The sequence below is a fragment of the Crocuta crocuta genome, unplaced genomic scaffold, assembly GCF_008692635.1.
Source record: "Crocuta crocuta isolate KB4526 unplaced genomic scaffold, BGI_CrCroc_1.0 scaffold488, whole genome shotgun sequence".
Taxonomy (NCBI): Eukaryota; Metazoa; Chordata; class Mammalia; order Carnivora; family Hyaenidae; genus Crocuta; species Crocuta crocuta.
The window spans coordinates 845,663-858,320 of record NW_027530995.1 but is presented as its reverse complement, the minus strand read 5'-3'; the positions used below and the strand labels follow the sequence as shown (position 1 = coordinate 858,320).

Sequence of the window (12,658 nt, the reverse complement as noted above, 5' to 3'; positions counted from 1 at the left end):
CAGGTCCCGTGTATATCAAAATAAGGGGGGAAAGTGCCAAAATCCACTCTATTTTAGAATACTGCACCTTGACGCATGAAAAGGGGAGTTTCATACCACAACTGAGAAAAACAAATTAATCCAAATACCTTTCATATTACTTAAAACTCTTCTACTGCCAAAAAAATACAAAAAAAAAAAAAACAAAAAAAACCCTCCTCTGTGCCTTGTTTTTATATCCTTCCCAGAGCTTATAATATTACCACTGTGAATATCTGACAAATTCTTAATCCATTTTCTCTAAGCAAGGGGTGAAAGAAAACACACAATGGGAATATGGAGTATTCTGAAATAAGACATTAATTCTCCAGTGGAATTATTTACAAGGAGACTTGCAGGTTCAAATATAGTCTCAAACTTGGCAGAAAATTCCCCAAAGTATCACAAAAACAGCCAAAATCCTGGTAAATACACTTAGATTTATGGTATTCCAAGGCAAACTTCAGCAAATACATAGTGATGTTCCACTTTGGGAAGATTATTTTGAGTCAAAAGCAATCAAAACCTAGCAGGTTCAGAAAAGCTCTTTACCTTCCCCCTAGGCTGCCGACATTTACATTGGAAAGGAAAGCCTGTACCTGGAAGACAGCAACAGAGACTCCTCTGTACCTAAGTAATCTATTCGCACAGCAGGGCCACCTTTGTTTTCCAAACAGGTCCCCCTCCTGAGCTCAGGAGGCCTAGAAGCCTCATCTTGCTGGTCTTTAAAATGTCATGTCTGTGTGGATTCTTGTATAAAACTAAATGTGGTTTTCTCCTGTTAATCCGTCTCATGTCGATTTGATTCTTGGTCCACCTAAAAGGACCTTAAACAGCAGAGAAAATTCTTCATCCTGAACCGTATCAACACATAATACCACACAGTTGGTACTGTGGAGCAGCACATAATACCAACCATTTGAACTGTCATGACTTAACAGACTTTAGGTGTTTGCCTTTAAAATCAGTGTTTGTTGACCACCTGCATCCAAGCTGTCCATGTATTTGTATCTGAATGACTACACGAACTATTATTAGTGAAGGGAAGCAAAATACACCTCTTTGGCATACTTTTTGGTCTGATTATTTTTGAGAAGGTACGGATAGAGGGGAATCTCTCAAAACAGAGAAGTTACTCTTTTGTGAGAGAAATTAACATTTATGAGGGGAATTTCCAATATAAGGGTATCTTCCTCCCCGTACCAGGAAGGGGAGGACGACTACCAGGAAGAGGATGGCCCTCATCTCTAGCAACTTTGATCAATGGAGAAAGCGTGGACTTAAATCTGCAGAATAACTTCCCCTGTGTTTACTGTGCTTTTCCTGGTAACCTCCCAAAACCGGCCTGCCCACCCCTGTGCCCACATCTTCTCATCTTTTTCCTTAGCTGGGGATGGTAATTAGAGTGATGGCTTGGGCCATTTCTAGGAGCTCCTCAGTTTTCCTGGGTCTCTTTCTTGTAATTAGAAAATATGCACAGTATTAAACTTGTTTGTTTTTTTTCTTGTTAATCTGTATTTTATCACAGCTGGGGGTCTCAAGAACCTAGAGGAGTGGGGGTGGGGGGACATTCGTTTTCCTCCTCTACACAAGTTAACTGTGCCTAGGTATTTTGCTTCATGACATTTGTAAACTATAATTCATCACAAAGAAAATGCACACCAAAAAAAAAAAAACCAAAAAACCGAAAAACCACCCTGGCTAAATCCAAATTTCTAATTCAAAATATACCCTCTCCTCCAATGCAGTTGAAACATAAGAAGAAGAACACACTGCAGAGCTGAGGAGTCTTTAAATTCATAACCACCAGCTTCATCTAGACCATTACTGCCTCCGCACAAGCATACTTTCTCAGTTTACTCATTCTCCGGCTCCCCTGGACAACTATTTCACACCTTCTCCTCTCTCCTCTAAATGTAAATCCCAACCTCTGTTCTAAAGTCAAGACTCAGGGGCGCCTNCACAGCTCTCACTCTCAGATCCCTCAATGAATCTGTCAGCAAATTATGTTGGTTCTATTTCAGCTTAAATTCAGAATCCAACCCCTTTCCACAACTTCCACTGCTACCATCTGGTTCAAGCTACCATTATCTCTCACCTGGTCCCTCCAATAGTCTTCTAGGTCAGTCTCCTGGCTTCTGTCCTTGACTCCCTAGTCTCTTCTCAACACAACAGGAGTCAACATAAGTCAGGTCACATTAGGTCTCTGCTCAAAAGCCTGCATTAGCTCTCCACTGCACTCAGGATTAAAGTCCACAAAGGCCCACAGGCNTGAGAAAGAAAGAGAGAGAGAGAGAGCGCGCGAGAGAGAGAGCGCGCGAGAGAGCCCACATGAGCAAGTGCAAACGGGGGATGGGCAGAGAGGAAGACACAGAATCTGAAAAGCAGGCTCCAGGCTCTGAGCTGTCAGCACAGAACCCAATGCGGGGNGTCATAGGACTTTTGCCCTAGCTAATCCTTCAGCCTAAAACTCTAAAACAGATAGATGCCATTTCTAATTCTCTCACATCCTACAATTTTTGCCAAATGTCATCCTCACAGTGAGGCTTTTCTTGACCACCCTATTTAATCCTACAACCACCTTCCAATACACCCTCACCTTACAGCTCTCCCAATTCCTCTCTACTCTGATTTCCTTTCTCTTTTTTCTAGGGTCCTTACCATCTTCCAACACACTTGTGTGTCCCCCCACCACCCATCAGAATGTCAACTCAATGAGGTCAAGGATCTTTGTTCTATTTTCTGCTATATCCCAAGTGCCTTAGAACAGCGCCTGGCATATAATAGGTATTCAACAAATATCTGTTGAGTAAATGAATAAACCTAAATCTTATGTTTTATTAGCAGAAAGATCTGGTTGGGCCATTATGCCATTACAGCAACTACAAATTACCACAGATCACAGGTACAGCAAAGCTCATTACACTGCTTGTTCCTTTTTTGTATATGCTTAAGAATTTCCAAAATAAAAGGATTTCTTCTTAAGTTAATGAAAAACTAGACACAGAGTGTCATCTCTGAAATAAATGTCACACTTGTGAAGCTTCCAGAAAACAGCATAAGTAGGGGAAAAAAGCCTGCATTATATTTCTATTTCTAAATCATTTAATAACTGTTAAATATATTACAAATCATTTCACCTCTGGGTCTCCAGCTTCCTCATTTCTACAACAAAGAAGCCCGACTAGAAAACCTTTACCTTNCCAGTCTAGGATCTAATAATAAAATTATCTAGGCTGTCTCTGTTCCTAAGCATTGACTTTACACATTTAACTTCTACTGGAGAAATTCAGATTCTAGGTGATGTGATTTCATGCTTGTTTTCTCACTTCTAAATTTTCTTAACTTCCATGACTATATTCTAGGTTTGATTTTTAGTTAATACTGTACTGTAGGAATTCTTCTTTGAAGCCTAACTATCGTTATCTTTCTAGATCCATCATTTCAAGAGCTGGAAGGCTGACACCAGCCTGCTGACTACACTGATGTCAGATCTGGTGGACAGCCATTGTTTTTTATCAGCTAGGAGCAGCACTTACCATTTCCTTCTTATCTTCCTTGAAGTGCACATCCACAAACATTTTTCCAACAACATAAGGGAGGGCACTTTCGATAAAGTTCACACATTTGTCCCACTGAGGCAACAAAGTTGTGGTCCCCTGAATTACCTGTGGGAGATAATTGATCCAGATTGGGGTTCACTTGAATAAAACCTTTTGCCAAACAAAATTCAAACAGCCTGAAGAAAACAGTCTACAACGTAATGCACACCCCACCCACATACGTGTGTCAGACGGTAGGGCCAATGGCAAAATGAGATGAAGAAATAAATTCTGTTTGTTCCTAGTTATATTTACAACTGGATGAAAATATTTTGACAGTGAAAAAAATGTATTTATCCCTTCCTTTCAATTTTCATTTGAAATTTGAAATCCTTCATTTAGTGAAGGATTAGGACAATGGCACAGCTTTTCTGTCCAAGTGTCTAGATAGTCTTTAACAGCTACTGAAACTAAAGTTCCACTAGGAAAGGTCTTATATCAACTTGTGGTCAAAGTTCCTGCCCAGTGAGGCCTTCCCTGTTCTGGGTAGTACACTCATAAGTCCGTTGAGAACATGGCCCACTGTGAACAACCCAAAAAGCATATTTACTTTGTGTCATAGCAAAGGACACATCCAGAACCAAGTAAAAAACAGATGTAAATGCTTTCCCCATCTGTCCCAATTAAGCCATTACAATAAAACATTTACAAACAAGTAAGGAGGGTCCAAAGCAGAACTTGGAAGGCTCCAAGGTTTACTCTTGGTGATGAAAGTAAAGAAACAAAGATTGTTTAAATTGCCCTTGGAGGTTGGAAGTTCAGTGCTCAAAATGGAAACTGAAGGCAAGGAGCAAGGCAGGGAGGTGCTGAGCATGATGGAGGCGCCTCTAACAAGGTTCGAGCCGCTGGCGCCAGGCAGATGGGGTTAGCACTGGAATCCATCTACTCCTCCCCTGCCGTCCAGCGGTACAGCTCCTCTCAGAGGTAAGCAATGGGGCTATTTTGAAAATCTCTACAGAAAGAGATCCTACAGCTATCTTTGGCAATTCAATAGCATATTTAGCACTCTACACTCAAGAAACATCCCTAATCATACCTGACCTCAGATCTTCACACACTACTTCTTACACCATTGTCTCTCATTCTTTTCACAATAAGGTTGCAAAGCAGCTGGGTACTATCTTTTATGTGATCCAAAGGAGTTAAAAATACACACACACACACACACACACACTCACACGCTTTCATATATACATATAAACTCTACTTCTTTTGTAGTTTAACCCTTTGATATGACCTCAAAATATAGTTGGTTTATGCTGTTCTGTAGACCTAGTGACTTTGAGAGCCAAAATGTATCCAAAATAATTATATTACTGCTCAATAGTAATGACTCACCAAAAATTCCTATACTTGCCTTTAACAACCAAAACATCTGTTAAATGAAATCACTGCTTACAATTTTTTTTTTTACAAAAAACAAGAAAGCCACAAAATCATTAGTCCTCTATTAATCAGAGAATTACTCAAAGACAAAATAACACCTATGTTAGTGAAGAGGAGAACCAGAGAGGAAGAGAAGCAAAGATCAAAGAACCAGGTGAGGAGGAGAGAAGAAAAGTGTTTCAGGCATTTGAGCCAGGTCTCTGAGGAGACTACATTTAGGCCTCTTTGGCCTAGCAGAATTAGGATAAATTCAAAGACTGAATGAAAGTCAAGTTATAGTTAAAGACAAAATTCTATCCCTGAAGATGAAACACTATCATCTAATATGTTTATCATGTATATTTTGAATATTCAGAATACTGAAAATGAAAAATAGTTACAAATATATCACTAAGAAATATTAAAACTGTAATGAGAGTGACTCAGTTAAAAACATTGGGAAAAAATGGGAATAAGTTGACAAGAGGGAGGGAAAACAATATGATGGTCTCTAAGAGACTCTTAAACACAGAGAACAAACCAAGGGTTGGTAGCAGGGTGTTGGGTGGGGGGATGGGCTAAATGGGTGATGGGCATTAATGAGGGCACTTGCTGGGAAGAGGACTGGGCTTTGTATGTAAGTGATAACTCATTAAATTCTATTCCTGAAGTTATTATTACACTATATGTTAACTAACTTGGATTTAAATTTAAAAAAAAAAAAACAGTAAGATTGTCCCAAATATTGCTGCAAATATCTTTATATGGCCTCATCAAAGCACAGCTTGAGCGTCCTTTATAGTAAGTACATAAGGTTTAATAAAAAAAAAAAAAGAAAAGAAAAGAAAACGGTAGAGCTTGGGCTGCATAGCTCCCTCTGTCCTATCCCTAAAAATGATTGTTATTGGATTAGTTAATACACGACCCTTCCGGCATGTAAAAGTTATCCAGTGGCATTAACATTGCAATCTTCTTCAAGCTTACCCGCGAGAATTCGAGCCACCTATACTGAAAGCGCCTGCTAAGGTTTGGAATTCTGGAGTAAACCATCCTCCACACCAAATAGTTGGCAATGGTCCTGTTAACAGAGAGTAATGCACATTTATTATAATTAGGTGGATATCAGATTCTCTGCAGAACACCTTGGGGAAAACTGTTGCAAAGCTCCACGGAGGGACCTCTTGCTCATACAAAACTATAGAACTTGTACTTAGGAAATGACATAAGAAGATACAATGTCAAAAAGCTCAACCCAACTTGGCCAGCTTTTCACCCCTCAATACAGAGAGATGAAATGAAGATTTCAGCCCGAAGCCTCAGCATGAGCATTTTGCTTTCCCTCTCAGGGCATGGAATCCACTGTTGCTTAGCCCTTCATGTCTTAGAAATTGTCCATACCCCAGAAGTATCAGGTGACTTGATAAAATGCAGATGAATTCTTACTTTTGGAAACAAACAGCAACATATTGGCTAAAACCATTTATCCAGACTTGCACCCTGGTTCTCTACTTAGATGACCTTGAGCTTGTCACTTAACCTTGATGATTTTATCTTTTCTTGTCATACAAGGAGGATGATCCCTATCTTATAGGGTTACTGTGAGGTTAAAATAAGTAGCAAAATCTCTGTAATGAGTAAACTCCAAGGTGCCTGGGTGGCTCAGTCAGTTGAGCATCCAGCTTCGGCTCAGGTCGTGATCTCACGGTTCGTGGGTTCGAGCCCTGTGTTGGGGTCTGTGCTGACAGCCAGCTCAGAGGCTGGAGTCTGCTTCAGATTCTGTGTCTCCCTCTCTCTCTGACCCCTCCCCCGCTCCGTTCATGCTGTCTTTCTCTCAAAAATAAATAAAACATTAAAAAATATTTTAAAGAGTAAATTCCATACTTTTTGTCACTGTTCATNACCCCAGAAGTATCAGGTGACTTGATAAAATGCAGATGAATTCTTACTTTTGGAAACAAACAGCAACATATTGGCTCAAACCATTTATCCAGACTTGCACCCTGGTTCTATACTCAGATGACCTTGAGCTCGTCACTTAACCTTGATGATTTTATCTTTTCTTGTCATACAAGGAGGATGATCCCTATCTTATAGGGTTACTGTGAGGTTAAAATAAGTAGCAAAATCTCTGTAATGAGTAAACTCCAAGGTGCCTGGGTGGCTCAGTCAGTTGAGCATCCAGCTTCGGCTCAGGTCGTGATCTCACGGTTCGTGGGTTCGAGCCCTGTGTTGGGGTCTGTGCTGACAGCCAGCTCAGAGGCTGGAGTCTGCTTCAGATTCTGAGTCTCCCTCTCTCTCTGACCCCTCCCCCGCTCCGTTCATGCTGTCTTTCTCTCAAAAATAAATAAAACATTAAAAAATATTTTAAGGAGTAAATTCCATACTTTTTGTCATTTTTCACTTCCAAACATACGAACGACCCCATATATTCTCATATACTACTCATGTAGTGCCTTTAATAGGTATTTCTAAAAATCCATTCCATTTTGTTCAGTGTTGCCTTTTTCTATAGCAAAGATGCCCTGACCTCAGAAGGATGTGTGACCTGAGTTAAGTTCTAACTCAAAAGTGATGAGGAATTTTTAATGACCCATCCCCTCTCAACTGTGTCATTACCATGGTGACTAATAACACACATTGGTGAGATGGCTCTTGGGTTGTGCAGCCACGTTAAGAGCCATGTGACACAATGATGATATCTGGCCCATTAAGAACCACCCACACTCCCATTTGCATGGCGCTCTAACCCGGTGGATGTGTACTCTAGGCAATTAAATATATGTCACCATTACACCCAGTACATAGTTACTGAAATACGATAACATAGTTATTTTAGGGGCGCCTGGGTGGCTCAGTTAAGTGGCCGACTTTGGCTTAGGTCATGATCTTGCAGTTCGTGAGTTTGAGTCCCGCATCGAGCTCTCTGCTGTGAGCACAGAGCCCAATTCAGATCCTCTGTCCGCCCCCCCTCTCTGCCCCTCTCCTCACTTGCTCTCCCTCTCTCTCTCTCTCTCTCCCCTCTCTCTCTCTCTCAAAAAATAAATAAAACATTAAAAAAAAAAGAATGCTTCTAACAAATACAGAAATAGGAGTTTCAAAAGAAAATGAAATAAAGATATTTTCAAAAGTCATGAGTTAATCCTTCAAATGCTATTGGTTAATTCTTCAGGACACATTACCCACATAGGATTAGGTTAATACAACAATTACAGTGGATATAAATCCACACTTCATATAGTTGTCTTGACTATTTCAAAATATTTTGAACATTTTTATGAGCTTTCTCAAAATGAATTAACAAACATTAAAAAAAAAAGATTCGGTTTGTGAGAGGAACAGAGATGGAGCTGTGCCTAAAGACTAGAAGGTGTCGGGCTGTGAGGCAGGATTATGAACTCCAGACGGGCTAAATAATTAGCAATCACCTGTGTATTCGAGAAAATGGTGAGCAGGGTCATCACTCACAGGGACAGGCGGAAAGTCTGGCCACAGAGAAGACACAGCAGGCAGCAATCAGGGCCCGGTGTCTCAGTGTCAAAGGAGGCAAGCCTGGGGCGCCTGGGTGGCTCAGTCGGTTGAGTGTCCGACTTCGGCTCAGGTCAGATCTCATGGTTCATGGGNAATGGCAGGTCTGTATGTTCTCCCTAGGGGTGAGAATTGTGCTGAATCCGCAGGTACAGAGTAGAAGAAGGTCCACAGCCAGCAGATACGCTTACATGAGCTCAGAAGACACTCCCTCGAGGGACAGTGAAGAGCCGGGTTCAGTGGGGAGGTTGTTTGGAGGGGCCTGATGGCGGTGGCTGAAGAAGCAGTGTGGTGCAAGTATGCTGGGGGTTGGGGAAGTGCGGGCACCCCCACTCTAGGAGAGGTGTTCTTGCGCCTATCTTACATATAAAGAAACTTGAGGCCTTGAACCATTAAGTAACTCCCCATGATCGCATAGTCAGTGGATCTCCAACTTGTTAGGGTCACTCGAAGTGTTTAAAAAGTCCAGATACATGTCTAGGCCACTCCAGACCAATTAAGTCAGATCTCTATTTAGGGTGGGATCCAGCATAAATATTGGTTTTTTTCTAAATGTTTTTATTTATTTCTGACAATTAGAGAGAGAGACAGAGAGAGAGAGAGAGAGAGAGAGACAGCATGAGCAGGGGAGGGTCAGAGAGAGAGGGAGACACAGAATCTGAAGCAGGCTCCAGGCTCTGAGCTAGCTGTCAGTACAGAGCCCGACGCAGGGCTCGAACCCACGAACTATGAGATCATGACCTGAGCTGAAGTCGGATGCCCAACTGACTGAGCCACCCAGGTGCCTCATAAATATTGTTTTTAGGTTTTCCCCAGGTGAGTCCAATGTGCAAACAAGGTGGAGAACCAGTGTAAGAAGTGATGGAGGCCAGACCAGACAGAGGTGTATCTACCTCAGAAGCCTGTGTGCATTTCCCATGCTACAGGGTGATAAATTAATGTCTCTAATTCAACAAAGGTTTTCTGGCCAGTCAAAAGACCCCAAAAGCTTTGCAGAAACATGTGGGTGTGAAAAAGGCATGGCAGGTGAGGCCTTCATGGGCACCATAACGAGACCTCCGTGAGCTGGAAGATGGAATGCAGGGAAGCTCGCACAGCAAGACAATGGTGCTGATGAGCTGCTTCAGTGTGTTATAAATATACCGCCGGAGTGCTGGGAAGTGCAGCTTTGCCGTGCTAATATTACCACGCCAGAAACAGATCTGACCATAATGACTGAATCACTGCCACTTAATGCTCACATATATCAAAAAAACAAAACAAAAATCAGATTCAGCAATAGTCCTTGAAAATAACACATAATATCTTTTTTCTTCAAAAAGCATTTTCAGCAGTATGGTAATTTCCCCAAATGGCAATAAATAAAGCAGAGGAAAGCAAAATATCTCAGGAGAGAACCCGCCACTGAGAGCGCAATATGAAATCATTTCCCAAAGCCTCTGACTGGAATAAGATTTCTAAAGAAGCTTTTGCTGCCCCTTGTCAATTAGTGACAACTTCTATTTGCTTGCATTGAAGAGATTTAAGTACCTTTTGTGATCCTCATGACAATGCTATGGGTTACTTATTATTACCCTCATTATCAAACGAAGAAAACAAAGATCCGAGTTCACGGGACTAGCAATAATGTGGCAAATCCAGAACTAACATTTGCTCCTCAGATTCCAGAGCTTGTATATGGTCCTCTAAGTCAAACTACCTGAGGTAGGCCAAACAGGTTCTTCTCAAAGTTTCTCAAAGCCAAAGAGATCTTCCTAAATCCTAGAGGCTGCTCAAAGGTACACTTAAAGCAATGGTTCCAAAGTGCGTCCCTGGACCAGCAGCTACAGCATCACCTGAGAACTTGATAGAAAATCCTTGGCCTCACCTCAGATCTAATCAATCAGAGCTATGGGATGGGACCCAGCAGTCTATTTTAACAAGCCCTTCAGGAAGTGCCAATGCTTGTCAGGCTTGAGAACCACTGGTCTAGGAAAACTCTATCTCCTCATCTTTCTGCGCACACAGCTAAATTTAAGGACTTTCTAAATCCCAGATCAGTGCTTCTTAAACTTTAATGTGTACAGGAATCCCCTGGGGATCTTACTAAATTGCAGTAGGTCTGAAGCGGAGCCTGATTTCTGCATTTCTAACAAGCTCTCAGTCCAGGCCTATAGTGGTTTCCAGAGTCATACTTTGAGCAACAAGGCCCTAGGTCACCCTCGGCAGCACCGATCCCTGTAAGAGGTCTACATGAGAGTACATTTTCCAGGTAAGCCTCTACAAGCCTATGTCCAACAAGAATCATCTCACCGTACACTGTGCTTGCTTTATATTAAACTAATACTGAAGGCAGGAAAGATCACAGAGGCTTGGCAAAATCTCCAAGGGTTTACTTTAGGCCAGCCTGCTTAAAACACAAAACAAAAAAAAAACCAAACACTGATGCAGATGATCTCTAGACCAGGTCTTGCCGGGAAGAAGACGCCAAGCAAAATCTCTATAAACCCATCCTTCCTCAGCGCCCCCCCTCCCATTTTGCCCCCCAGACCAAATCAGATGGTTGATCGCCTGAGGCAGCTGCAAGTCTGGAGTCGGGGAGAGCTGAGGGAAGAACAGAAAGGGAGGGACAATTGCACGACCTCTCAACCAATGACATGCTAGTAAATGTTTCACAACTGGGTTTCCAAAACACTTGATGGGTAGAATTTGCCAATTTCCATGGTGTGAATATTCCCACCAGAGTTGATTTCAAACCGTTTACATGAGATCACTCAACATGGAGTTACGATGAGACGGGCATAACTTGAGGGACCCAGCACATCACAGCGTCCTCACCCTCTCTCCACCGTGACCACCAACTCCTGTTCACCACAGGCAGCCTCCAGCTTGTGCCTCCAAATGGTCCTGCCCCGGCCACTTACTTCCTGAACTGCAAGGGCCAATATAGCCTCTGGCACCACCTCCGGGGGATGTCATCGCTCTAGTTTTGCACCGTGCGCCACCACCTGCCAGGGAGCGAGTGCCACTGCCCCCACAGCCACTCGGTAGGAAAGAAAAGCTTCACACCACGAGGCTGCCTGGGGGCATGCTGTACGAGGGAAGCACCCGTCAAGGGATGACCAGCCAATAGCAGCCCAGGATGGCTTTGCAACCTAGAAATGCCAGGGGAACTGTCTCCAAAACTAGCAGTGAAATGTCTGAACAGAGTCTCTTTTCCATACAGGGACATGTATGTAAGAGACAGGATGTAGAAATGAAGGTAACCCAGGTTAGAATCTCAGTTCTACATCCACATCGAGGTATGGAAGTCACTTTCCCTCAGCTTCTTCATCTATAAAGTGGGAACAAGAGTCTGGTTTCTTTCTAAGATCAAAGGCAACTACTGGGGCGCCTGGGTGGCTCAGTTGGTTAAGCATCGGACTTTGGCTCAGGTCATGATCTCATGGTTTGTGGCTTTGAGCCCTATGTAGGGCTCTGTGCTGACAGCTCAGAGCCTGGAGCCTGCTTCAGATTCTGTGCCTCCCTCTCTGCTCTTCCCCCACTCATGCTCTGTCTCTCTCTCTCAAAAACAAATAAAACACTGAAAAGAAGATCAAAGGTAACTATTAGTCACAACGGTGGTTAACACAAGTATGTCTTCAAATGTAGTGATATGACAAGGAAAAGATAGGGTTAAACAGGTAGAGAGGGAAAGGTTAGGACTTGAGGTCCCTGAACACAGAAAAAAATACACATATTTTAAGAGTGCTGGGAACGTCTGCCCATGAGAGAAACTCCCTCAGGCCTGACCATGAGAAAATCTCCCTCACGTGTAAAGTTTTCCTTAAAATTGTAATGAACACTCCCTCCTCCCTCCTCATGTTTCCCACAGAAATGAACAACTCAGCACCTACAGTTAACGGGCCAACAAAGAAAAAAAGGGGCAGGAGGAAGGGACCAAAACCCCATAAAATGAAGTCATGTGCCCATAGTCAGGGGTATTCACTTTCAAAGGCCCTCCTCTCTAGAAAGAGAGCTTTTGTGCTATTCTTACTTTGGCTCTTCTTCCGTTTTAATAAACTTCTACCTGCTGCTTATTTTATTTGCTGTCCACCTCTTCATTTTCTGGAAGCGGCCAGACAATGAACCCTGGGTATTGAGGTAAAAAATCCTGCAATGGTAACACC

At 42.4% G+C, this 12,658-nt stretch overlaps 1 protein-coding gene across 1 annotated transcript in view; it reads right to left on the bottom strand.

Moving 5' to 3' along the window:
* Positions 1 to 12,658, bottom strand: part of PHEX (phosphate regulating endopeptidase X-linked) — a 201,795-nt gene that overhangs the window by 130,064 nt on the left and 59,073 nt on the right. The window contains exons 10-11 of the mRNA XM_077770526.1: positions 5,970 to 6,063; positions 3,558 to 3,686 (exon numbers count right to left, since the gene is read on the bottom strand). Coding sequence (XP_077626652.1) covers positions 3,558 to 3,686; positions 5,970 to 6,063 — 223 coding nt within the window. The remainder of the gene's footprint in view (positions 1 to 3,557; positions 3,687 to 5,969; positions 6,064 to 12,658) is intronic.